The sequence below is a fragment of the Oncorhynchus clarkii genome, chromosome 5 (assembly GCF_045791955.1).
Source record: "Oncorhynchus clarkii lewisi isolate Uvic-CL-2024 chromosome 5, UVic_Ocla_1.0, whole genome shotgun sequence".
Classification (NCBI taxonomy): domain Eukaryota; kingdom Metazoa; phylum Chordata; class Actinopteri; order Salmoniformes; family Salmonidae; genus Oncorhynchus; species Oncorhynchus clarkii.
The window spans coordinates 70,400,524-70,426,956 of NC_092151.1; the positions used below are offsets into that span (position 1 = coordinate 70,400,524).

The following is a 26,433-nucleotide window of genomic DNA, read 5'->3' on the forward strand; positions in this document are numbered from 1 at the left end:
GTTACAGCCTGAATTCAAAATGGATGAAATATATTTTATTTCACCAATCTACACACAATACCCAATAATGACAAAGTGAAAACATGTTTTAAGAAATGTTTGCACATTTTTGTAAAATTTAAATACATATCTCATTTACATATGTATTCACACCCCTTTGCTACGACGCTCCTAATTGAGCTCTGGTGCATCCATTTTCCTTTGATCATCCTTGAGATATCACTACAACTTGGAGTCATGTGGCCAATTCAATTGTTTGGACATGTTTTAGAAAGAAACACACCTGTGCATGTCAGAGCAGAAATGAAATAAATCTCAGAGATAGAATTGTGATGAGGTATATATGTAGGGAAGGGTATAAAACCATTTCTAGAGTGTTGAAAGTTTCCAAGAGCACAGTTGTCTCCATCATTGGGAAACCGGGCAAGAAGGACCTAGGTCAGGTAGGTGACCAAGAACCCAATGTCTACTCTGACAGAACTACTCTTTGACCTGAATGCAAAACGCCATGTCTGGAGAAAACCAGGCACAGCTCATCACCCATCTAACACCATCCATACCGTGAAGCATGGTGGTGGTAGCATCATGCTATGGGGATGCTTTTCATCGGCAGGGACTGGGAGACTGGTAAGGATAGAGGGAACAATGAATGGAGCCAAATACAGGCAAATCCTTGATGAGAACCTGCTTCAGAGTGCAAAAAGACCTTAGACTGGAGGCATAGATTTACTTTCCAACAGGACAATGACTCCAAGTATACAGCCAAACCAATGCTGGAATGGCTTCAGAACAAGAATGTGAAAGTCATGGAGTGGCCCAGCTAAAGCCCAGACTTGAATTCCATTTGAAAATCTGTGGAAAGACTTGAAGATTGCTATTCACTGCTGCTCCCCATTTAATTTAAGAGTTTGAGAAAATCTTTAAGGAAGAATGGGAGAAAATCCCTAAATCCAGATGTCCCAAGCTGATACAGACATACCCAAGATGACTCAAAGCTGTAATCACCACCAAAGTATTGCCTCGGGTGTGAATACTTATGTAAATGAGATATCTGTATTTCTTTTAATACATTTGCTAAAATTTCTAAATATGTTTTCACTTTGTCATTACGGGGTATTATGTTTAGATGAGTGTAGAAAAAACATCTTTCATCCATTTTGAATTCAGGCTGTAACGCAAACATTTTTGGAATAAGCGGTGTGAATACTTTCTGAAGGCACTGTAGACTCAGAAAAAGGGTTCTCCCTCAGGGACAGCCGGCGAACCCTCTTAGAACTATTTCTCACAAATGGTTACGCATCATCACACGAGCATTTCTGTGGTCCTTCGTTCTCACCCCCAGTGTGGTCTCCAGGCCCCCAATCGCTGTGAGGATGGCCAAGGAGGCTCTGATCAGAGGCATGGAGGTGCATCAGCTTCTCAACACAACCTTGTGTTCTAAATGGTCTTAATGATTGATCGATCAATTAATCATCAGTCACACACATCCCAGCTCTCACACCCTGTTCATTATCTCTGTGTGCTAGTGGCAGTTATGTCTGTAACCTGTCTGTGTGGGTCTGTATCTCTCAGGTGGACGTCACATCAGGGATGGCCAGAGAGGATGTGCTAAGCCAGGGTAAGAGATCAACTGGTAAAATGCCCATGTGCATTGTCCGTGGTCAAACTGTAGTGGTATATCATGTCTCTTTCTCCAGCTGATCCTGACACGAGGGCATGGCTGCCTTTATAGAGAAGAGACCCCCACTCTACAATGGAGAGTAACACAGGGTTGTGTGTTTGTTTTTTAAACTGCAGTTGTAATATATTTTAGCATATGGATCAAGGATGGCTTTTAAGAAAGTAAAACAGACTGCCAGTTTACAGCCGATGGGGGTGTACATTCTTTATTTCAGAAACATGAAAAAATGACCCTCAGCAGCAAAATGGCATCTTAGCAAATGGCCTTCCCTTTAGAGCCACCCCACTCCCAGTTTCATGAAATACCCATACAGAAAGGAAACTGTCACATTAGGGGAATGCACAGACAAGACTAAACTTTCCCACAGCTTCAATCATAGTGAGAGGACAACTCAAATGTAATATTCTATCAGTATAAATGTAGAAAATACTGACTTTAGTTTACAGTTCAGTTTGTTCTGTGTATTTCTCTTGATGCCATAGAGAAGAGATACTTTGACCCATGCAGTGGTAGCATGCACATACAATGTGTAGGCTGATTTGAAATCAAGCATGTGGAGATTTGCCAGCAGGCATGAAATGTAGTTTCAGCCGCCATTGCATAGAGAATGAAGACGAGATCAGTAGCATATATCATTATTAGTCACAACCAGGCTCATGCTCAGGAGGGTGCAATGTACAGACCGTTGCAGATAGACAATTTTGTCATTTTGACGGCAAGGAAATACAATTTTTAGTGCGGCCCTCAAAAAGTGAATGCAGCCCCTGGGGCAAAATGAGTTCAACACCCCTGGGATAGGCGTCTTTTTGGGATTGCGCTACTCTCGCTGCCTCTCCCCTTAATCGCAGAATTCTCAACTCAGTTTTGCCTCCTACGTTTTCTTAAGTACCTCCTTTTGAAATAAACAACAACACATATTATATTGTTTCCAACACTTTAAACCAATTGTTAAAGACTGTACTTGAATATGAGAGATGAGAAACTACAAACACTTGTCTGGCTATAGCGGCTAGCACTTAACTCTAAGTCCTCCTGACTTCAGAGTCTGGAATGGTTCTTTGAGGTTGATGGCACAATGCGTCGATAATGAAGGGGGCTGTGATTTTACTGGTTGGTTCTCCTCTTTCTCACTCAAACACCCAGATGCACAGCCCCCGAGCGTCACCCCCTTCAACTACAACAGTTGGATTTTCAAATCCAAACAAGGTTTCAAACCCAGAGGGGAAAAAGAAAAAAAAACATTGAGAAACCATAAAACCCGTCACACAATTTCTGAGTGAATATTGCATTAACGAACGGCCTCCTTTCCAGACCAGGGAAGTCACAGCTCTCCCTGCGCTGTGAGTCATGTGGGCCATGTCAGTACAAACACTCCCCCCTAGCATCAAACACACACTCACCTATACACTGATCCAAATACGCAAGCATGCACACAGACCAGCAACCATGGAAGCACATAACTTATTTTCTTGAGTTCTTTCTTCCTAATGTGCAAAGTCGTATATGTCCTCTGTCTTAATGTTGACCAGTATATTTATTGCCATTTTTGTCCACAAGGGAAACAACATTACTATTAACATCATTTTTATAAACCAGGAGAACTCAAATCTTGTCCTGGAGGTCCACAATACTGCTGGTTTTCATCCTAACCCTCTAATCAGGGACTGATTCAGACCTGCAACCCCTGGTGAGTATACACTGTGGCAAAAAATGTATCCATAAATGAATTCATACATTTATAATAATCAATTAACTACCACAGAGATTTTTTTTAATGTATTTATTTATTTCACCTTTATTTAACCAGGTAGGCAAGTTGAGAACAAGTTCTCATTTACAATTGCGACCTGGCCAAGATAAAGATAAAGATAAGATAAAATAACTATGGACTGTATTGTGGACCTCCATGTCTGTATTTGAATAGTCCTGCTACAAACTGGGCGAATCAAAAGATCATTCAGACAAACTTGAGCATGCTGGGAAATCACACCATCATGTGCATATATTAGCTAATCAGCCAGAGGGGCTGGACTCTCAACCCCAGAACTGAGCTTTAAGGCTGCTACACACTTTACGCAAACGCAGCAACAGCGTCGTTTTCTAGGTACTTCTACATACTTTTGTGCGGATCCAATTTGGGAATGGCCCGTATACGACGCCCCATCGCTGTTTGCGTAGGGTATGTAGTGCCCTTTAGGGGCCGAATCCAAACTTGGTGCGCCTGCAGAACTCCAACCATGAATCGATGTCAATGGTGTTAATTGATGTCGATTAGTGTGACTCTTCCAAGATGCGTGCAGGATTATTTTTATTTTTAGAATTTGACCCCCCTTTTCTCTCCAATTTCGTGGTATCCAATTGTTGTAGTAGCTACTATCTTGTCTCATTGCTACAACTCCCGTACGGGCTCGGGCGAGACGAAGGCTGAATGTCATGCGTCCTCCGATACACAACCCAACCTGCCGTACTGCTTCTTAACACAGCGCGCCTCCAACCCGGAAGCCAGCCGCACCAATGTGTCGGAGGCTACACCGTGCACCTGGCAACCTTGGCTAGCGCGCACTGCGCCTGGCCCGCCACAGGAGTGGCTGGTGCACGATGAGACAAGAAGATCCCTACCGACCAATCCCTCCCTAACCCGGACGACGCTAGGCCAATTGTGCGGCCCTTTCAGAGTCCAACAGGAAAGAAACAGTTAAACCATATAGTTCAACTGGTTTTCTATTCATGCTATGGACGCTGTTAACCAACAACTCATGCTTGTCTTAAGGTTTATTTTTCTTTAGTTAAATTAATCATAATTTCCTTATCCCAACAGTAGCACACTTAGTCATACTGTTGCTTTTGAACCAAACAAGAAAATAAATAACAGCAAGGTATGTGTGCAAAGAAATGAGTAGTTTCTGTTCTCTCATTCACTTTACAGCACCACCTTGTGACAGGGTGTCTTTCCTCACCCCAGTTTAAAGGCAACCACATACTAGGTTTGGTTTACGGCAAGTAGAACTCGGCTAGGCGAAGCAAACGTCTGTGCCTCGCATACTCTCTTAAAAGACCTTTGCTTGAAAATGAGAAAAGAAAATGCAATATTACCGCTTCTCCCTCTTGAAACGCCGTAGCAACATAGCCACCTGCTCAATAGTCAGAATGAATCTACGAAGAATCAAGGAATCTGTAAATAATTTTGATAAATTTGGTGCAGTATTTCTCAAGTGAAAAAACTAGGTTCACTGAATGACAAACACTTCAATGAAGAATCCCGTAGTACTGTTGACTTTGGCTTGCCTCAAGAACACATTTGGTGCGCGAACAACTGGAAAAAAAACCTGCGAACTCCAATATAATCAGAAAAGTAAAAATTTGGCGCAAACTGTTTCGACTGGGAAGCATGCGACAGGCTTAATGAACATGTGTGAACACACACACCTCTTCCTGGACTCTTGTCTTGACATTACAGGTGGAATGGGTTCTGATCAGGGTGTATCACTCTCTGGAGGAGAAAGACAGAGCAGTTTTATTGACTTTTAACATGTTTTGAAATTACGCACACCAGAAATCATTGTGTGTGTGTGTCTCACCTTTGTGTGTGTGGGGGGGTGTTTGTGTGGTCTGGCCGGTGCGAGCCTGGTGGCGCTGCAGGCTCTCCAGAATGCCATCAGTCAATCGCATGACATCTGCGTGTGTGTCGGGGTGTGTCTGGACCTTTTCCAGCTGCTGCAGACCTCCCTCCTCCAGCAGCATACTGCAGTACCGAGGGGCTGCAGGAGTCCAGAGAGAGTACACTCACATTGATGACGCACAGAGCAGAATATACAGAAACGTAGGACAGGTAGAAAACTATTAAGCTCTATATGGTGTGTGTTTCACCGTTCTTGCTGCAGACATGCTGCATGGCCCAGGCTGCCCACAGCTGGACTCCTGGGGTGTGGAAACACTCCAACAGGGGGAAAAAAGGGTTAAAGGACCTACAGAGGGGGGAGGAGATCATTAATACTCAGGCTGCATCTTAATAGTTTACAGTGGCTTCCTCTCCTCGTGTGTGTGTGCATGGAGGTCTTACCTGTAAGCCACCATCTCACACTCTGGGGTCTGCCACTTCAGGATGGCAGAGTGCTGGAGGAGAGACACAGAACACGAGACAATTATTACACACACACAGGTGGTATAACAACTCACAGACCTCCCCCACGTACCAGTTGTTCTAGCAGGTCAGACCTCAGTGTGATACTGAGTGTCCATGCAGCCTTTCCTCTGGAGGTGAGGTGGGCCAGTATCCCAGCAGCGAAGTAGGACACCTCCACCTCAGGGCTGTGGAGCAGGGAGCAGATGTGATCCAGAAAGCCCTGAACCATCAGCTCCTCATGCAGCTCCCCAACCTCTGCTATGTTGTTCTGGAGCGAGACAGAGCCACACAGTCAGCTTTTCCACCACTTCAAATGGGATGATTCAAACATAAAACAATTCGGTTTCATCAGTAGTTTGTCTCTGCTGAATTCACTACGGCTAGCCCCTACGACCACAAACCAGGGTTACTGACCAGTAGAATAAATACACTGTCAGTCAACGGTTCACTATGACTCACCAGCAGCCCCAACACCTTCTGCTGGATGGAAGACTCCGAGGGGAACGACTACAGAGAGAAAGAAAGGGGACAATAAAGAGGCGTGAGTGAGTCAACTTGCACTTCAGGCAGTAAGAACGCCAGAGAGAGAGTGTTGTAACTAGCACTTTGATGAACAGCTCTAGGGTCTGTGAGTGTGTGTGTACTACCTCCAGAACTTTAATGAACAGCTCCAGTCCCTGGTTCTCTATAAAATGGCGGCAGGTGGTTGGTGATTCGTCGGTGAGGTTCCAGAGCGCGCTCAGTGTGAACTTGAGGGTGGCATCCACCCCGCCCTGAGTCGCCTTCTGACGCACAATGTGGAGGAGTTGCTGCAGAGAGAGAGAAAGAGGGAAAGAGAAAAGTGGGGATAGACAGAGAGATTGTGACAATTACTGTATTTATTTTTAAACACTGCAGACAGCGATTATTTTGATTGGGAAGGCATGTGCCAATGGCCAGCTGTGTGAATGGAGGATGTTTGAACAGTCTCACCTTCACTATGAACAGCTCTGCTCCCAGCTGGGCTGTCTGCTCTGTAGATAACTGTATAGGAAAACACACACATCAGCAAAGACCAAACCTCAAACACATTTCTAATAACATATTTGACACACACTCAGACATGTAGGCACACACACACACCCCTACCTTGGCAGCCAGTATAGAAATGATAGCCACAGCCATCCTCTGCATGTTCTGGTCCTCATGGTTACATAGCCACTGCATCACCAGCTTAGCAGCCTCAAACCTGGATTATAGACCACACACATACACAGTACAAAGGATACATGCATTGTACATACTACGTCTCTCATGAGACACAATCTTAAAGGATGAATACATCTACAGTCAAAGTCATTCAATGTGTATATCTACCTGTTGAAGGGGACCTCCTGCAGTATGCGGTCACTGCACAGAGAGAGAAGGCAATTCTTTTGCAACTGGAGAAAAAGGATCCAAGATGGTGGTTAGAGCCAAAACAAAAACCCCACTCAAGCCTGGTCCAGAAACAGCCCCTAGCCAGTCTGTGTTTACAGATGGGACGAACCTGGATATGTGTAAACAATATGGAGGAGAAGGTGAGTGTGTGTGTACCTGTTGGTGGTTAGGGAAGGTCCTCATGGCCTCCAGCAGTAGTTGAGTGACTGTGCCAAGCAGTCTAACAGGCATGCCCGCTGCCAGGTCCTGCTTGGTCAGGTTAAACACACACGCACTGGCTGCCAACTGGACATTCAGGGTGGCAGGATGGTTCTTCATCCCCAGTATTACCAACTAGAGACAGAAGGATCGAGGAAGAAGAGGGAGTGACTCATTACTTTCTAAAAATGTGGACACAGAGCCATGCTGTTCTAAGATGTATTTTGAGGTGAAGGGTAGAGTAGACATTACACAATGTGTGTGTACCTTGAGTATGTCAGGCCGTGGTTTCTCCATGACGTGAGTGAGACTGAACAGATGAAACAGAGCCTCTCTGACAAAGCCGTCTCTCTCACTGTAGCGAAGCAGCGACTCACAGATCTGAGTCTCATTGGCCTCTCCTGTCACCTGCCAAACAGAGGACACATACATAACGTGGTGCTCAGTCAGTATTGCTGCTTCCTCTACAAAGACAGAGAAGAAAAACAGTGAAACCCACCTTGAGGATGCCCTCTCCATTGAGGAAGTCAGAGAAGCCAGCATCTGTAGCCAGCAGACCAACAAAGGTCATCCCTGGACGTTCCTCTACAAACACCTTGACTGCTGCATCTGTCACCTGGCATAACACACACACACCAGGTAAACACTCTACACACACAGCTGCAATACACACACTCACAACTCGAGCCAACTCCACTCATACTCTGTCTCCAGTACCTGTTTGCGTCCAGACACATCCAGAGAGACCAGAGCAGGCAGGATCCCAGGTTCGCCCAGCAACTGACGAGCCACGTCTGATGTGAACTGTTTATCATCACTGATGTCCAGGTGCTGCATATGTAGGTTTTCACACATCCACAAAAGCACGAGTATCAGAAATAACACTATTCGAGCACCACAAATAAACGTCAGGGATAGCGAACAATCACAGTGCCGGAACTAGAAAAGGGTTTAAGAAACTTCACTCAGCGATATATATGTTTTTTATAGTGGAGCAAATGAATACAGAACTTGAGCATTAGAGTTGTCCCCACCCACCTGCAGTGCCTCCAGTTGTCCAATGACGGCCAATAGCTGTGCGGTGCTCATCTCCAGCCTCTTCAGCTGGTGTAGTGTTAGTGACCTCAGCCTCTCCCTGAGGTCCAGTAGAGGACTGAGGTTGGTTACTGAGGTGTTGGACAGGTCCAGGCTCTCCAGGCGGGGTAGGGAACACACGTCAGCCAGCCCAGCGTCGTAGAAGTCCACATTGGCCAGGGAGAGGGAGCGGAGCCCCTGGAGAGAGCTGAAGCGGTGATGAGATGGTTCCTCCAGAGAGGACATGGTTAGACCTGTCAGGACCAACCGCTGTAAGCTCTCCTGTGGGGAGGAAGGAGTTGGAGAGTGAGGGAGGGAGAGTGTTTGCGGTTGTCTGTCCCTGCTGGAAGCTCTCTTATCTGTGTACACTGCATTCGGAAAGTATTCAGACCACTTGACATTTTCCAAATATTTTTACGTTACAGCCTTATTCTAAAATTTATCAAATAAAATGTTTTCCTCATCAGTCTACACACAATACCCCAGAATGACAAAGCAAATGTTTACCTATTTTATATTTTAAAAATATATATAAATAATAAACTTATTTAAGTAAGTTTTGAGAACCTTTGCTATGAGACTCAAAATTGAGCCCAGGAGCATTGTTTCCATTGATCATCCTTGAGATGTTTCTACAACTTGATTGGAGTCCACCTGTGGTAATTTCAATTGATTGGACATGATTTGGAAAGGCACACACCTGTCTGACCAAGAACCCGATGGTCACTCAGACAGAGCTCCAGAATTCCTCTGTGGAGATGGTTGTCCTTCTGGAAGGTTCTCCCATCTCTGCAGCACTTCACCAATCAAACCTTTATGGTAGTGTGGTCAAACGGAAGACACTCCTCAGTAAAAGACGACAGCCCGCTTGGAGTTTGCCAAGAGGCCTCTAAAGGACTCTGATCATGAGAAACAAGATTATCTGGTCTGATGAAACAAAGATTGAACTCTTTGTCCTAAAAGCTGAGCATCACACCATCCCTATGGTGAAGCCTGGTGGTGGCAGCAGCATACTGTGGGGATGTTTTTCAGAGGAAGGGACTGGAAGACTAGTCAGGATCGATTCAAAGATGAAGGGAGCAAAGTACAGAGAGATCCTTGATGAAAACCTACTCCAGAGTGCTCTGGACCTCAGACTGGGGTGAAGGTTCACCTTCCAACAGGACAACGACCCTAAGCACACAGCCAAGAGAATGCAGGAGTGGCTTCAGGACAAGTCTCTGAATGTCCTTGATTGGCCCAGCCAAAGTCCAGACTTGAATCCGATCGAACATCTCTGGAGAGACCTGAAAATAGTTGTGCAGCGACGCTCTCCATCCAACCTGACAGAGCTTAAGAGGATATGCAGAGAAGAATGGGAGAACTCCCCAAATACAGGTGTGCCAAGCTTGAAGAGTCATAACCAAGAAGACTCAAGGCTGTAATCGCTGCCAAAGGTGCTTCAACAATGTATTGAGTAAAGGGTCTGAATGCTCATTTTTCACTTTATAAATGTGCAAAAACCTGTTTTTGGTTTGTCCTTATGGGGTATTGTGTGTAGTTTGCTGAGGAAAAAAAACAATTGAATCACTTTTAAAATAAGGCTGTAATGTAACCAAATGTGGAAAAAGTCAAGGGGTCTGAATACTTTCTGAATGCACTGTATGTTTACCTGGCAGTGTTTGTTGGAGGCCAGTCCCTGTAGTATGTCAGAGATGGTGAGGTCAGCGTTGACCCTGGCAGCGTCCAGCTCCAGCAGGCGGTGAGGACAGAGAGCTCTCTGGAACGCCTCGGCAGAGATACGAGCAGTCCGGATACACGCACGACGCAGCCGTAGGTACTCACAGCTACGAAACACTCCCACTGTACTGTCATTCAACAGACCTGAAAACAACACCCACACATTTTTTGTTAGATCTGGGCTGGGACAAATATCACCCAATGCCTGGAAATAGACCATTACTGCTCTAGACACTGAATTAAAGGCCTGTTTCGTGTTTTTGTACTAATAATCAAGGTAAGGATCTGAGCTTGGATCTGTGACCACTGACTACTTCATGTTCGTTGCTCACTTACCTTCAGTGGCCATCTTAGCTAACAGCTGGTCAGCTAGCTCCTGGGGGAACAGTAAAGAGTCTCTGAGACAGAGAGATCCATCGGCGTGCTTCGCACAGAACTTCTCCAGGTTCCCACTCACGTAGGACAGACACAGGTCTGTCAGAGATGCCGGGGACGCCTCGTCCTGGAACACACACAACATTAGACACTTACACTACATGACCAAAACTATATTGACAACTGCTTGTCAAACATGGGGATTAATATGGAGTTGGGATCCCCTTTGCTGCTGTAACAGCCTCTACTATTCTGGGAAGGCTTTCCACTAGATGTTGGAGCACTACTGCAGGGACTTGCTTCCATTCAGCATTAGTGAGGTCAGGCACTGACATTGTGCAATTAGGCCTGGCTCGCAGTCGGGATTCCAATTCATCCCAAAGGTGATCGATGGGGTTGACATCAGGGCTCTGTGCAGGCCAGTCAAGCTCTTCCACACTGATCTCAACAAATCACTTCTGTATGGACCTTGCTTTGTGCACGGGGCATTGTCATGCTGAAACAGGAAAGGGCCTCTGTTGCCACAAAGTATGAAGCACAGAATCCTTTAGAATGACGATGTATGCTGTAGCATTAAGATTTCCCTTAACTGGAACCAAGAGACCTAGCCCGAACCATGAAAAACAGCCCCAGACCATTATTCCTCCTCCACCAAACTAAACAGTTGGCACTATGCATTGGGGCAGGTAGTGTTCTCCTGGTATCCATCAAACCCAGATTTGTCCGTCTGACTGCCAGATGGTAAAGTGTGATTAATCAATTCAGAGAACACGTTACCACTACTCTAGAGTCCAATGGCGGCGACCTTAACACCACTCCAGGCAATGCTTGGCATTGCGCATGGTGATCATAGGCTTGTGTGTGGCTGCTCGGCCATGGAAACCTCGAAGCAACATCTGCACAATAACTGTTCGTCATGAAGCTCCCGACTAAACGTTATTGTGCTGTAATTGGACAGACGGTTTTTACTCGCTACGTGCTTCAGCACTCGGTGGTTCTGTTCTGTAAGCTTGTGTACACTGAGCCATTGTTTACAGTTGACCGGGGAAGCTCTGGCAGGGCATACATTTGACGAACTGACTAGATGAAAAGGTGGCATCCTATGAAGGTGCCACGTTGAAAGTCACTGAGCTCTTCAGTAAGGCCAATATTTGTCTATGGAGATTGCATGGCTGTGTGCTCGATGTTATACACCTGTGTCTGAAACAGCCGAATCCACTAATTTGAAGGTGTGTCTTACTTTTGTATATATAGTGTATGCCAGCACTCCCAAATGGCATACCAAGCATATGGCCAAAGTTAAAATGGTCGCCAATGAGACCTGATACCCATAACTCCCAGGAGGTAGAGTATGTCTGGAGTGGTGGGCTGTTGTCAAACCCCAAAATAACGAGCAATGATCGCTAGATAATTATCCATCCTCCTGAACTAAAAAAAACAAAGAAGGTTTAACTAGTTAACGACGTAGATCAAATTTCAGCAGATATCTAACGAAGACTAGTTAGCTTGCTACTGGTATGCATTGTTCGATGCCTTGCTGGTCCTTGTCGACAATGCACGACAATTGAATGCTAGACATTGATATCGAAAACAAAACTCACCATTTTCAAGAAATTGCAGGCTTGACTCCCGACCAAAGATCAATATCGCTATTGGTCTCTACCTACGCCGAGTCGTCTCGGTTTGCCTTGTTAACTTTCTACTTAGCTAGCCTAATCTTGCTGGATTATTTTTTGCAAGGTGATAACTAGCTATCTAGCGTTCTAACGTTAGCTACAAGCTAGCTAACTTGTTGGTACCGAACTAAGATAGAAAATCGATGTTCCTGGAAAACGATTAATATAGTTGTGAAAATGTTTCGACTTCATTTTCAAACCATGTCCGTTAGTTAACCTAGGCTGAAGGCTGACACTAATCTAAATCTACACACATACTTGTTTTTAACGATAGCTTTATTTTTTTAAATTTAGGGTGCTAAATCAGCTTTAACATTGCAGATAGATTGTAGCTCTATTTTTGTTGACAGATCGTAAAAAAAAAGTGACACAGGAAGAACATCACCGGTCGATGGGGCGGGACTACGGAAGCCCTTTCGTGTATATTACAAAACCAGGAAGAAAGTAGCAGGAATGAGCATCTCTACCTTTTTTTTTTTTATTTCAAACGAAAATAGATTATAATTCACTGCATGTCCGTCACATTGTCCACTATCAAGGTGATCTCTAAATACGCTTAAGTTGTTTTTCAACGGGACCAGACGAGCTCTTTCTTAAATTGTTACCTCATCAGTTCAACACCAAGGTCACAAGGAAGTTCTGGACTTTTCAACACGTGTTGTTTTTAAGACAGTGTATTTTTCGGACACTGCACCGTTTGAATCATGTCTGGACTCATAAACTTTGAGGACGAAAAAGAGGTGAAGCAGTATTTGGATAACATAGGTGTGGAATTCAGCTACCAGTGTTACAGAGAGAAGGACCCTGAAGGTAAGGAGCGAAGTGCACTGTCCTATACAGTGCTGAAGGGAGTGATGTTAAGCAAATGGTCCATCATTTGCTGTCCCCTAACTGGGGGTCTGAACCACTGATTGTGCTTGGTGTTAAGGTGTCTTTATGCCTCATGTAGTACTATAACCTTCACACCGTCTAACTCATTATTGTGTCTAACCTCGTGTATTCTGCTGTCAGGGTGTCAAAGGCTTGCTGACTACATGGAGGGAGTGAAGAAAAACTTTGAGTCTACAGCCCAGGTGCTCAAACACAACTGTGAGACCTATAAACATGGTGAAAGCTGCTACAAGCTCGGGGCTTACTATATCCAAGGCAAAGGTACACAACTACACCACTCTAAACTTAATCCTATTCACTAACAGATTACAACAGCAAAGCCTGAAACAATTTGCCTTTCTCAACTAGACAAGTAAAAGATTTAAAGATTTGATTAGAGAAAGAGTATGGCTTTGGCTTGACAAATGTTTTAAGACAAGTCATCTTATTAATTAGAAATATTAGGATGATAAGAAAGTACTAATAGACAGAGAGACCCTGAATCCATTCCCCCAAGTGGTCAAGCGCAACATGTTCTAAATCTCTCTACCAGGGGGATTTGCAGAGAATCTGAAAATGGCTTACTCCTGCTTCATGACGGCCTGCAGCAGTGGCGGTAAGAAGTCTGTGGACGCGTGTCACAACGTGGGTCTCCTCGCCCATGACGGTCGAGCCATGGAAGCCGGCCCTGACCCAGGGGTGGCTAGGCAGTACTATGAGAAGGCATGTACAGGGGGGTTCGCACCCTCCTGCTTCAACCTTAGTGCCATGTATATCGAGGGCTCCCCGAAGCAGAGTAAGGACATGGGCCTGGCTCTGAGGTATGCCACAAGAGCCTGTGAGCTAGGACACGTCTGGGGTTGTGCCAACGCCAGTCGTATGTATAAACTGGGTGACGGGGCGGAGAAGGACGAGAAGAAAGCAGAGGAACTTAAGAACAGGGCGAAAGAGCTTCACTTCCAGGAGAAAGAGAGGCAGCTCAAGTTTGGGGAATGAAGGGGTTGGTCAGAGGGAAGTCGCTTCAATAAATCTTTGTTCCAAAGGGGCAATTTGTTTTGAATTAATGTCCAGGGTCATGTGGTGCTTCCTCTTGGGCTGTGTGTAACCTGACATGCTACATAGACATGACTGCTTAGTGCTGGCCAAAGGATGAAGAATTCACGTGTGTGTTTTAACCTGTGTGTGGATGGTTTATATGTTGCTTCGTAATATGTGTACATGTATTTTTTTCTCTATGGGGGACTGACTGTCAATATGAGATTGTCCATCTCGACATGTACACATTCTCAGTCCAACACATCTGCCTGCAAATTGACAACAACTTGACCTCATTAAAATTAGTTCCCGCAAACAGCTCAGTTCATGTGGCGTCATTATAGTTAGGAATCCATGATGGAGAGTATCATCCTATGTGGACAGTGAGAAAAGGGTGCCGTTCATAGTTGAGCGTGTCACAATGCAGCAATCTGGGAAGTAAATTGGTTCTGCCACTAGATGGAGTCAAAGTCAAGGAAAATGAGTCTGCTATGGGGTATGGCAAATCTACTTTATTGGTTAATCAGGGCTGGTGTAGGAGTTTTATTTTCTTATCTTTCATTTGCTCATCCCCCCCTGTGCTATGTTCAAAATATAATAATCAGATGGGACTGAGTAGAGATGTAAAATGTGTGGTATTATATCAAATTTCTTGCTATTTTGCCATGAGGCTGAGAGGACATGTTGCTGTTTTAGAGGTCTGAGATTCTTAAAAGACAGGACAATCTGAATTTTTCCCCACAAATATGTCTTTATTAACAACATTTGAAATATTTTTTGATAGACCAAAGTACCGACAAGGAAAAAGGAACATCTTTTATTTTATAGAATGCATCTAACTGGATTTATGGTAACTCATTCAGACACCATAAAAGGCATTTCATTTGTACAATTATTGTCCAAGTGTTTAAAGGCCTTGATTGTTTGGTTTTATAGCACTAATTGCTCTAGGGCTAATTTTGTTTGCAATTTGCCATGTTTTTCTAGTTTTAGAACATAAAACAACAAAGCAAAGCACCAAATACATCAATTGTTTACGCATATGTTAACAAACCGTGATTACATGTTTTTTTTTTTTTTTTTAGAATATTGACCAAAAAATATGGACTCTATCGGTGACGGAGTTGACAACCAATACTCAAAACAGACATTTTTGCCTCTAAAACTAAAAGCTCAATACAAACATTTGTAAAATATGGAGAATTATTCATTTAAAAATCCCCAATTAAAAACAACCATTCTATCAGATCTTTCAGCACTCTGACAGAGTTGACAACTGTTTCATTTTTCTTAATTTGAGTTTATTTATTTTTTACAGGGACAGTGCACAGTAATCAACGTTCCAGTAAAAGTGCCGGTTTTAGCTAGCCGGCTAGTTTTCAACCGCAGTCTCTGGGCAGGTTATTAAAAACAATTAACAATTGAAGTGGTATACACATAAATGTTTTCTTCGTTTGCTTTAAGAAAACCTAATTAAGTGTAACATATTTTAACCAAAATTCATATTGTATCTTTATTAGCCATATGGAGTGGACAGTTTATGGTTGTGCCATTGGTGATTCCAGTATTGTTAGTTTTTAAATCTTTCAAAAATAGAACACTTTACAGACCATAAGTGGTCTTGTTGCATGACATGTATTGACAAGAATAAGGGGTCCTTATGGTATAGCTGACCCTGCTCATTCCTGATTAATATATGATTTTAGACAAATTTGACAGAGTTGACAGTCTTTTAGGAATCAGAGTTTTGAGATAAATATTCTATAAAGTCACAGGGAGCTATTGCAAGAAACTACAGGAGATCATTTTTCAGTTAATATCCATTATTGGAATTAACTTTATTTTTTTTAACGCTTTTTGGGATCTGTTGCCCCGGACAAGAGCATTTCCAGGGATGGAGCTGACAGGGAAATGTATAATATTGAAAGTATTTTGAAAAGTAAATAAACTAATCTTTTTCCTTATAAAATGACCATAAATGTACATTTTACGGTCAAATAATGCAACAACAAAATACTATACAAATAAAGTTTTCCTGCCGGACAAGGATTGTTCCGACTTTCAAGAATCTCTGAGCTAATTTACTGCTATTGTACACATTTTGCCATGAGACAGAGAAATTTTGCAGTTTTCAAGCTAATTTCCTGTAATTCTAAACATTTATTTTATGGCAAATCAAATTATATTTGTCACATGCTTTGTAAACAACAGGTGTAGACTAACAGTCAAAGTGCTTACTTTTGTACCCTTCCCAACAATGCAGAGAGAAAAAAAATAGAAAGTCAAAAAATCTAAAATAATAATTTGAGGAATAAATAGAAAAATAACACACGGAATAAATACACAATGAGTAACGATAACTTTGCTATATACTCAGGGTACCAGTATCGAGTTGATGCAGTGGTACAAAGTACAGTGCCTTCAGAAAGTATTCACACCCCTTAATGTTTTCCACATGTTGTGTTACAGCCTGAATTTAAAAATGTATTAAATAGTTGTCACTGGCTTACTGGCTTACCACAATACCCCATAATGTCAAAGGGGAATTATAACAACAGTCTTTCCATAAAAAGTGTCTGTCCTTTATTTTTATTTTTTTACATGTACTTAACCCCTTATTTTTGGCACTAAACAGTCTCCATATATACAGTGCATTCGGAAAGTATTCAGACCCCTTGACTTGGTCCACATTTCATTACGTTACAGCCTTATTCTAAAATTGTTTTCATAGCCCCCCCCCCCATAATGACAAAGCAAAAACAGGTTTAGACATTTTTGTAATTTTATAAAAAAAAAAAAACTGAAATATCACATTTACATAAGTATTCAGACCCTTTACTCAGTACTATGTTGAAGCACCTTTGGCAGCGATTACTCCTTGAGTCTTCTTGGGTATGACGCTACAAGCTTGGCACACCTGTATTTGGGGAGTTTCTCCCATTCTTCTCTGCAGATCCCCTCAAGCTCTTTCAGGTGGGATGGGGAGCGTTGCTGCACAGCAATTTTCAGGTCTCTCCAGAGTTGTTTGATTGGGTTCAACTCCAGCCTCTGGCTGGGCCACTCAAGGACATTCAGAGACGACCTGAAGCCACTCCTGCGTTGTCTTGGCTGTGTGCTTAGGGTCGTTGTCCTGTTGGAAGGTGAACCTTTGCCCCCGTCTGAAGTCCTGAGCGCTCTGGAGTAGGTTTTCATCGAGGATCTCTGTACTTTGCTCCATTCATCTTTCCTGACTAGTCTCCTAGTTCCTGCCCTGAAAAACTTCCACAAAGCATGATGCTGCCACCACGACTCACCGTAGGGATGGTGCCAGGTTTCTAACAGACATGGCGCTCGGCATTCAGGTCAAAGAGTTCAATCTTTGTTTCATCAGACCAGAGAATCTGGGGTCTTATGGTTCTTTAGGCACCTTTTGGCAAACTCCAAGCGGGCTGTCATGTGCCTTTTACTGAGGAGGGTCTTCCGTCTGGCCACTCTACCATAAAGGCTTGATTGGTGGATTGCTGCAGAGATTGTTGTCCTTCGGGAAGGTTTTCCCATCTCCACAGAAAAACTCAGGAGCTCTGTCAGAGTGAACATTGGTTTCTTGGTCACCTACCTGACCAAGGCCTTTCTCCCCCGATTGCTCAGTTTGGTCAGGTGGAAACCTCTTGGAAGAGTCTTGGTTGTTCCAAACTTCTTCTATTTAAGAATTGTGCTTCAACACAATCCTATCTCGGAGCTCTACGGACAATTCCTTCGACCTCATGGCTTAGTTTTTGCTCTGACATCCACTGTCAACTGTGGGACCTTATGTAGACAGGTGTTTGCCTTTCCATGTCCAATCAATTGAACTTACCACAGGTGGACTACAATCAAGTTGTAGAAACATCTCAATGGAAACAGGATGCACCTGAGCTCAATTTCGAGTCTCATAGTAAAGGGTCTGAATACTTACAGTTGAAGTCGGAAGTTTACACACCATAGGCAAATACATTTAAACTCAGTTTTTTCACAATTCCTGACATTTAATTCCAGTAAACATTCCCTGTCTTAGGTCAGTTAGGATCACCACTTTATTTTAGGAATGTGAAATGTCAGAATAATAGTAGAGAGAATGATTTATTTCAACTTTTATTTCTTTCATCACATTCCCAGTGGGTCAGAAGTTGACATACACTCAATTAGTATTTGGTAGCATTGCCTTTAAATTGTTCAACATTTTGGCTAGCCTTCCACAAGCTTCCCACAATAAGTTGGGTGAATTTTGGCCCATTCCTACTGACAGAGCTGGTGTAACGGAGTTAGGTTTATTGGCCTCCTCGCTCGCACACGCTTTTTCAGTTCTGCCCACAAATCTTCTATATTATTGAGGCCAGGGCTTTGTGATGGCCACTCCAATACTTTGATTTAGTTGTCCTTAAGCCATTTTGCCACAACTTTGGAAGTATGCTTGGGGTCATTGTCTTGAGATGTTGCTTCAATGTATCCACATAATTTTCCTGCTTCATGATGCCATCTATTTTGTGAAGTGCACCAGTCCCTCATGCAGCAAAGCACCCCCACAACATGATGCTGCCATCCCTGGTGCTTCACAGTTGGGATGGTGTTCTTCGGCTTGCAAGCCTCCCCCTTTTTCCTCCAAACATAACGATGGTCATTAAGGCCAAACAATTCTATTTTTGTTTCATCAGACCAGAGGACATTTCTCCAAAAAGTATGATATTTGCCCCCATGTGCAGTTGCAAACCGTAGCCTGGCTTTTTTTAGGCGGTTTTGGAGCAGTGGTTTCTTCCTTGCTGAGCTGCCTTTCAGGTTATGTCGATATAGGACTCGTTTTTACTGTGGATATATATAATTTTGTGCCTGTTTTCTCCAGCATATTCACAAGGTCCTTTGCTGTTGTTCTGGGATTGATTTGCACTTTTTGCACCAAAGTACGCTCATCTCTAGGAGTCAGAACGCATCTCCTTCCTGAGTGGAATGACGGCTGCGTGGTCCCATGGTGTTTATACTTAATTACTATTATTTGTACAGATGAATGTGGTACCTTCAGGTGTTTGGAAATTGCTCCGAAGGATGAACCAGACTTGTGGAGGTCTCCAATTTTTTTTTCTGAGGTCTTGGCTGATTTTCTTGTGATGTCAAGCAAAGAGACACTGAGTTTTGAAGGTAACCCTTGAAGTACATCCACAGGTACACCTCCAATTGACTCAAATGATGTCAATTAGCCTATCCGAAGCTTCTAAAGCCATGACATAATTTTCTGGAATTTTTCTAGCAGTTTAAAGGCACAGTTAACTTAGTGTATGTAAACTTTTGACCCACTGGAATTGTGATACAGTGAATTATAAGTGAAATTATCTGTCTGTAAACAATTGTTGGAAAAATAACTTGTCTCATGCACAAAGTAGATGTCCTAACCGACTTGCCAAAACTATAGTTTGTTAACAAGAAATTTGTGGTGGTTGAAAAACTAGTTTTAATGACTCTAACCCAAGTGTATGTAAACTTCTGACTTGAACTGTATATGTAAGGTCCTTTAGTCAAGCAGTGAATTTCAAACACAGATTCAACCACAAAGCCCAGGGAGGTTTTCCAATGCCTTGGAAAGGGCACCAATTGGTAGATGGGTAAAAAAATGAAAAAAAACAGACATTTTAATATCCCTTTGAGCATGGGGAAGTTATTAATTAAACTTTGGGTGGTGTATCAATACACCCAGTCACTACAAAGATACAAGCATCCTTCCTACTTCAGTTGCCGAAGAGCAGGTATTCCCAAACTGGGGTTCGTGCAATGCCGTCGGAGGTAAGCCAAATAAAAATGTGATTCACATTTTTTTTTTTAAATATATGTATATATATATAATTTAAAAAATTCTTCACATTTTCAAGCAGTCCGTTTAGTAAGGCCTGCGTCCATAGAGACACATACCAGCTCTACAGTACTGCCACTACCAGCAATACTACACCTGCACCTGTCGATGACACAAGTTGTTCTGCTTCCACGAGCACATCCAATGCTAGCATCAGTAATTATTCATTTGTTGTTAGCCCAGCTAGCATGAACACTGACAGTTGTGAATCTCATGCAGCCGAAGAGCTACTGCCCTCTTACCCGGGAAAGCACCGAACAACAGACAGGGATGTTGGACCATTGAAGAGGTGCAAATATGATGAGAACTGCATTGATTTGGGGTTCACTGATATTGGGAGTAGTACCTTTCCTCAGCCACTGTGTTATATGTGCAAAAGTACTATCTCACAACTTGATGAAACCTTCACTCTTGCGCAGACATTTTAGAAACAAAAACATGCCAATTTGAAAAATAAGCCACAGGAGTTTTTTGAGTGAGAATTAACACAACTTTCAAGTAGTAAGGCATGTATAAAAGCAACAGATACCATTAATAAGAAGCGGCTAGAAGCTTCTTATATGGTGAGCTACCGAGTGGCTAGGACAGGCAAGCCCCACACTATTGTGGAGGACTTAATTCTTCCTGCTGCCCTGGATATGGCTGGGACAATGCTGGGGGAAAAGGCCAAAAAAACTATACAATGTCTTCATCAAACAACACTGTTTCACCACGCATCAGTGACATGGCAGGAGATGTTTTGAAACAATTACTGCTTTGCATACAAGTCAGTGAATTCTATGCACTATAACTGCATGAGTCAACAGACGTGGCAGGCCTGGTACAGCTCCTGGTATATGTCCGTTACGTTTATGGGGGTCAAATAACGAATACATCCTCTTCTGCAAACCACTGGAAACAAGGACAACAGGAGAGGATATTTTTTAAAGTATTGGACAGCTTTGTGACATCAAATGGACTTTGGTGGTCAAGATGTGTTGGTATCTGTACTGATGGTGCAAAAGCCATGACAGGGAGGCATAGTGGAGTGGTAACACGCATACAGTTTCTCCCGACGCCACTTGGTTACACTGCAGCATCCACCGAGTGGCTCTTGCTGCCAAGGCAATGCCTGACAGCTTGAAATATGTTTTGGATGCTACAGTGACAATGGTTAAAGCAAGGCCCCTGAACTCTCGTGTATTTTCTGCACTATGCCTTGATATGGGCAGCGACCATGTAACGCTTTTGCAACATACAGAAGTGCGCTGGTTATCTAGGGGCAAACTATTGACACGCTTTTTTAAATTGAGAGACGAGCTTAAAGTTTTCTTTACTGACCATAATTTTCACTTGTCATTTCATTTAATTTTCTCTCGTCTGAATGATCTGAATCTAGGGACTCTCCGCAACTATATATAATGTGCGGGACAACATTCTGGCTATTATTAAGAAGTTGGAGCTCTTCTCTGTCTGCATTAACAAGGACAACACACAGGTCTTTCCATCATTGTATGATTTTTTGGGGGGCAAATGAACTCAAGCTTATTGACAACGTCAAATGTGATATAACGAAGCACATGAGTGAGTTGGGTGCGCTATTACACAGGAACTTTTCTGAAATGGATTACACAAACAACCGGATTCGTTATCCCTTTCATGCCCTGCCTCCAGTCCACTTACTGATATCTGAACAAGAGATCATCAAAATTGCAACAAGCGGTTCTGTGGAAATTTTATTTAATCAGAAGCTACTGCCAGATTTCTGGATTGGGTATCCTGCCTTGGCAAATCGCACTGTTAAGACACTGATGCCATTTGCAACCACGTACCTATGTGAGAGTGGATTCTTGGCCCTCACTAGCAAGAAAACTATATACAGGCATACTGTGTGTGGAAAATTATTTAAGACGGAGATACAACCCAACATTGCAGTTATGAGCATCCTTTCAAGCACACCCTTCTCATTAACGTGTGGTGAGTTATTCACAATTGTTGATGAACAAACAAGGTTTTAAATGTAAGATGGTTAAATAAAGAGTAAAATGATTGATTATTATATTATTATTTGTGCCCTGGTCCTAATAAGAGCTTTTTGTCACTTCCCACAAGCCGGGTTGTGACGACAACTCACACTCAGTTTTAGGTTTCAAAAACACATCGTATAGCGTGTGTGGCAGGCTTACAATGATGGCAAAAAACAACATTTGAGAGTGCGTTGACCATGGTGCTAAAGGGGCTGGAGGTTGAATGCTTGAAGGGGTACGGGACTATAAAAAGTTTGGGAACCACTGCTGTAAAGGAAGGAAACCGGTCAGGGATTTCACCATGAGGTCAATGGTGACTTTAAAACAGTTACAGAGTTTAGTGGCTGTGATAGGAGAAAACCGACGATAGATCAACAACATTGTAGTTACTCCACAATAGTAACCTACTTGACTGCATGAAAAGTACAAATGTGATCAATTAACTTTATGTCCTGAATACAAAGTGTTATGTTTGGGGCAAATTCAATATAATACAGCTGAGTACCACTCTTAATTTTTTCAAGCATAGTGGTGGCTGTATCATGTTATGGGTATGCTTGTAATTGTTAAGGACTGGGGAATTTTTGGGGATAAAGAAATTAACAGAATGGAGCTCAGCACAGGCTAAATCCTAGAGGAAAACCTGGTTCAGTTTGCCTTCCACCAGACACTGGGATATTAATTTACTTTTCAGCAGGACAATAACCTAAAACGTAAGGCCAAATCTACACTTTAGCTGCTTACCAAGAAGACAGTGGATGTTCCTGAGTGTGAGAGTTTCAGTTTTGACTTAAATCTACTTGACAATGTAGGGCAAGACCTGGAAATGGTTGTCTAGCAATTAGCAACAACCAATTTGACAGTGCTTGAACAATTTTGAAAATAATAATGGGCAAATGCTGTACAATGCAGGTGTGAAAAGCTGACTTTAAAAAAGCTTGTGGCACCAGAAAAGGCGAGGGCGGGAGAACTAGCTAAACACCTCCCATTTGCCGTGTCTGCTCAACCCTCATTCAAAACAGATCACAGCTGTTGCGAAGCACACTGCCTTTAGGCGCTTCTGAAATCTGCTGCCACAACGAAACGAGTGTTTCACCCGAAAAGAGGGACCTGGCACCCATCTCAGTGTGGTGAGTGTTCTATGTCTGTTTTCGTAAGCTATTATAGGTCTAGCAGCTTCCCTGAATCTACATCAATTTGCGCAGAAGATTAGCTAACGTTAGCAACTGGACTAACGTAAGCTTTCTATTTTGAAGGTTAAAGTAAAGAGTTGAGTTGAATAGTATTATCTGTCGCAGTAACTAACTAGCTAGTTCTCGCCCTCATTGTCTTATACAATGTTCTCGTTTGTCTTGTCACACAGTAGTCAACGTTTTTGCAAAGTTAGCTAGCTAGCCTGTGACCTAACTAGTTAGCAACCGCCATCTAATCTCGTTGCAATTTGTGCTTTGTAGGTTAGCCAGTTAGCTTGTTAATAACGGTGATTTGCGCGTGTTGTTCCCGGCGTGCTGTTAGCGCTTAGCTAATGACCACTGAAACGGCCTCGTAGCTTTGCTCGGGACTCAGAACCCGCCCAGATCCGGGGAGGGTATTGGGTGGGGCGTTCATTGGGGTTTTATTCACACCCTTGGATTTAAACATAACTAGTTATCGTTTTATTTTGTATTCACTCCTGCTACGTTAGGTTACTGCTGTGGGAGGATAGTCTGAAAAGCCACAACACTTTGTTTAGGGAGATGCAAAGGCCTTTAGTTTATACACGTGTAAGAATCATCAACCTAGTCAGACAGCCGTTTCAATACGAATTTATTAATATTTAATGGCGGGTTGGCATCAACATCGTGGTGTCTGCCTCTTGTAGGATATGTCGGCATCAGTGTTTCTCGCTAGCTAGCGCTACAGCAATATACCAGTTAAAAAGCATGACCGTGGGTCAATATAATTGATCCCAAAAGGTAGATAGTGTTCGTTGGCTAATTAATATGTTATTTGTAATGCACAGTCAAGGACATCTTATGTCCCACATCATTAGCTATATGAGCCATGTTTCATTGTTGCCTTAATTATATTTAATATATTGCTAGCCAATAGTCACTCTGGCTGGGCAAAGCCAAAGAGACTACATAGCAACACATTTCAGTCAAGCCTACACAGGCCATGTAAGGCCAAATTCCGTTTACCCAGTAAAAACCATGCCTTCATCTACTTGCATTTTCATCGAAAAGGACCCATGTGCACCAACGTATGAAGTTCATAGTAGCATATCAAATTGGTAAATCTATATTATTGGGAAATGAAGATGTAGATTAAAAAATATATATATATTTTTATAAATCCAAGATAAGTGTATCATTAGTAAAGACTTGATTTCTGGATAAACGGATGCAAAGGGGGTTTCAGAAAATATTGACCGGAAAGCCTTAAAAGGTATCAGAAATGTATCAAAACATAATAATGTTAATGTAAAGACCCCTGCCTACCATTATCAAAACTTTTAAAAATATTTAGTTTATTTTAGTTTAGAAGTTGTTTATCTGATGTAAATTCAGGAAATATTGCATTGTACCTTCTAATTCCATTACAAAAAACCCACATCTTTAAGATAATTTCTAATTTCTCTCCCTCATGAGGAGGAGGATAATGAAAGTTCAGAATTAACAAGAAATGGTATACCTACCAATTAGTTAGTGATTTTACTTAATTATATGAAATAAGTGATTAAAACACATAATTCCATTACTGGTAACTAAAAAAATCTGTAACGTAATTACTGCAACTGAATTGGCTACATTGGGAAATCATAATAGTCACAAACCACAGTTGGGTCACTTGTAACTGTCCTCCCCTCCACTGGCATACTGTTATCTTCAGCAGATAACGGTTTTCTTTCTGTTGTCTGGTGGTCAAACGAGTAGTTTTAAAACAGTCTGGACAATCCCTTCTTCTCTCTCACGCTCCAGTTAATGTCACCTCTTACTGACACTTATCCATGAGCCCCCTTTCCATTTGCTTTTACCAGCATCACCCACTGCGCACTGACTGATGTTGAAAAGTAGTTCACTCTGGCCGTGATGTTAAGGTCCAGACGGACCAGACTGGACCAAATCTGAACCTGTTGTATGTTTCACAAGTTTGGACAGCAGAGTACTGTACTGTATGCTATTGTGCTCTGCTGTGATGTCCAAACTTGTAAAATATGACATTTTCTATCCATAATTATGCATTTCTGTGTAGTACAGATCAGGAACCCATGATGTAATTCCATTACCGGGTGTAAATCCACTTCACTTAAGTAAGCATTTCACCGTTAGTTTAAACATGTTGTTTTTGAAGCAGGGGACAAATACAATTTGATTTGTAGTTCAATAACCAAAAGGGATATTTTCAAACTCAAGCTGCCATGTCTGCAGAAAAAAAGGGATGTAAACAATGACATCTTTGAATCTGAATTTGGAGAAGATATATTTTTTTAAAGTGTTTGAATAACGTGGTCGCATAAAAACCTGAGTGAAATTTTACCATAATATCGTTACCAAAGTTTTCATCTGTACAGTTCTACTAAATTAGTTTTTGTACATTTATTTGTGTGGAGGAGGGAGTGGTCATGTTAGAGTTCAGAAATCTGCATTTTAAACTTTTTCACCTGCATTTTATATTGAAATTCAAGTGTTTTGTTTTTGCTTCAATAGAGTTATCAGGGCCATGCAACTATACTTTTCCTTGACAGAAAATACATTTGTGCAACACATTCGTCAGAGAAAATCTTCATTCATTAGGGCTCCCAAGTGGCGCAGCGGTGTAAGCCACTGCATCTCAGTGCAAGATGCATCACTACAGACCCTGGTTCGATTCCAGGCTGTATCACAACAGGCCGTGATTGGGAGTCCCAGCACAATTGGCCCAGTGTCGCCTGGGTTAGGGTTTGGCTGGGGTAAGCCGTCATTGTAAATAATAATTTGTTCTCAACTGACTTGCCTAGTTTAAATAAAGGTTAAAAATCACCAGTTGCCACACAAGTAAATGTTCCTACAATAAAAAAGCATGGTGTTTTTTCCAAGAATGATGCATGGTCATCATTTCTGTTTATCATAGAAAGAATGTAGCCAGCTACATTTCCTAACTTAGTCTTTCCATTTACCAGAGAAAAGTAGACTGCACTGAGAAGAATAGTGGAGAAAAGTAGCATCTGCTGATAGATCTGCTGATAGAATGCCCATTCCTGAATTCTCATCAGTGGAGGAGTGAAACTGAAACACAGTATTAGTCTGAGCAGAAATTACAATAAGTATGATTTTAGATCTGCCTTTACAAAACGCAGCAAGATATTTCTTCTGCAATTTGCTTCTACGTGAAACGCGATCTGATAAAAATAATTAGGTATGTTCTTGTTTGTCTGGTTTGAC

General features: G+C 42.4%; 3 protein-coding genes across 6 annotated transcripts in view; 2 read left to right on the top strand and 1 right to left on the bottom strand.

Moving 5' to 3' along the window:
- Positions 1-1,859: 1,859 nt before the first annotated feature.
- On the bottom strand, positions 1,860-12,658 carry LOC139409315 (protein zyg-11 homolog). Its single transcript, XM_071154263.1, has 18 exons — positions 12,191-12,658; positions 10,551-10,716; positions 10,147-10,358; positions 8,460-8,777; positions 8,139-8,252; positions 7,921-8,037; positions 7,689-7,829; positions 7,380-7,556; positions 7,161-7,225; positions 6,933-7,032; positions 6,777-6,827; positions 6,452-6,613; positions 6,264-6,311; positions 5,875-6,072; positions 5,742-5,794; positions 5,549-5,646; positions 5,260-5,439; positions 1,860-5,171 (listed from the first exon to the last, which is right to left on the bottom strand). Exons 1-18 carry the CDS (start codon positions 12,191-12,193, stop codon positions 5,155-5,157), a joined length of 2,220 nt encoding a protein of 739 aa, XP_071010364.1. The 5' UTR covers positions 12,194-12,658; the 3' UTR covers positions 1,860-5,154.
- Positions 12,659-12,666: 8 nt separating this feature from the next.
- Positions 12,667-14,488, top strand: LOC139409316 (cytochrome c oxidase assembly factor 7). Its single transcript, XM_071154264.1, has 3 exons — positions 12,667-13,075; positions 13,277-13,417; positions 13,689-14,488. The coding sequence occupies exons 1-3, from the start codon at positions 12,970-12,972 to the stop codon at positions 14,129-14,131; spliced, it is 690 nt and encodes a 229-aa protein (XP_071010365.1). The 5' UTR covers positions 12,667-12,969; the 3' UTR covers positions 14,132-14,488.
- An 8,557-nt stretch (positions 14,489-23,045) lies between these two features.
- Positions 23,046-26,433, top strand: part of LOC139409317 (Ral GEF with PH domain and SH3 binding motif 2) — a 135,135-nt gene continuing 131,747 nt past the window's right edge. For 3 of the 4 annotated variants that reach the window (XM_071154269.1, XM_071154268.1, XM_071154270.1), the window contains exon 1: positions 23,055-23,160. The gene's annotated coding sequence lies outside the window, so the exon portion shown is untranslated. Of the gene's footprint in view, positions 23,161-26,433 lie in introns of all 4 variants that reach the window. The other variant, XM_071154271.1, reaches the window with a different exon arrangement.

What these genes read in the sequence shown, in the direction of transcription:
- LOC139409315 (XM_071154263.1), bottom strand. An exon ending in CAGAGCTGTTCATAGTGAAG is followed by an intron (nt 6,614 to 6,776) that starts GTGAGACTGTTC and finishes CTCTCTCTGCAG; the next exon opens with CAACTCCTCCACATTGTGCG. An exon ending in GCATGTCTGCAGCAAGAACG is followed by an intron (nt 5,440 to 5,548) that starts GTGAAACACACA and finishes GGACTCCTGCAG; the next exon opens with CCCCTCGGTACTGCAGTATG.
- LOC139409316 (XM_071154264.1), top strand. Translation starts at nt 12,970, where the DNA reads ATGTCTGGACTCATAAACTTTGAGGACGAAAAAGAGGTGAAGCAGTAT. An exon ending in CAGAGAGAAGGACCCTGAAG is followed by an intron (nt 13,076 to 13,276) that starts GTAAGGAGCGAA and finishes TTCTGCTGTCAG; the next exon opens with GGTGTCAAAGGCTTGCTGAC. An exon ending in TTACTATATCCAAGGCAAAG is followed by an intron (nt 13,418 to 13,688) that starts GTACACAACTAC and finishes TCTCTCTACCAG; the next exon opens with GGGGATTTGCAGAGAATCTG.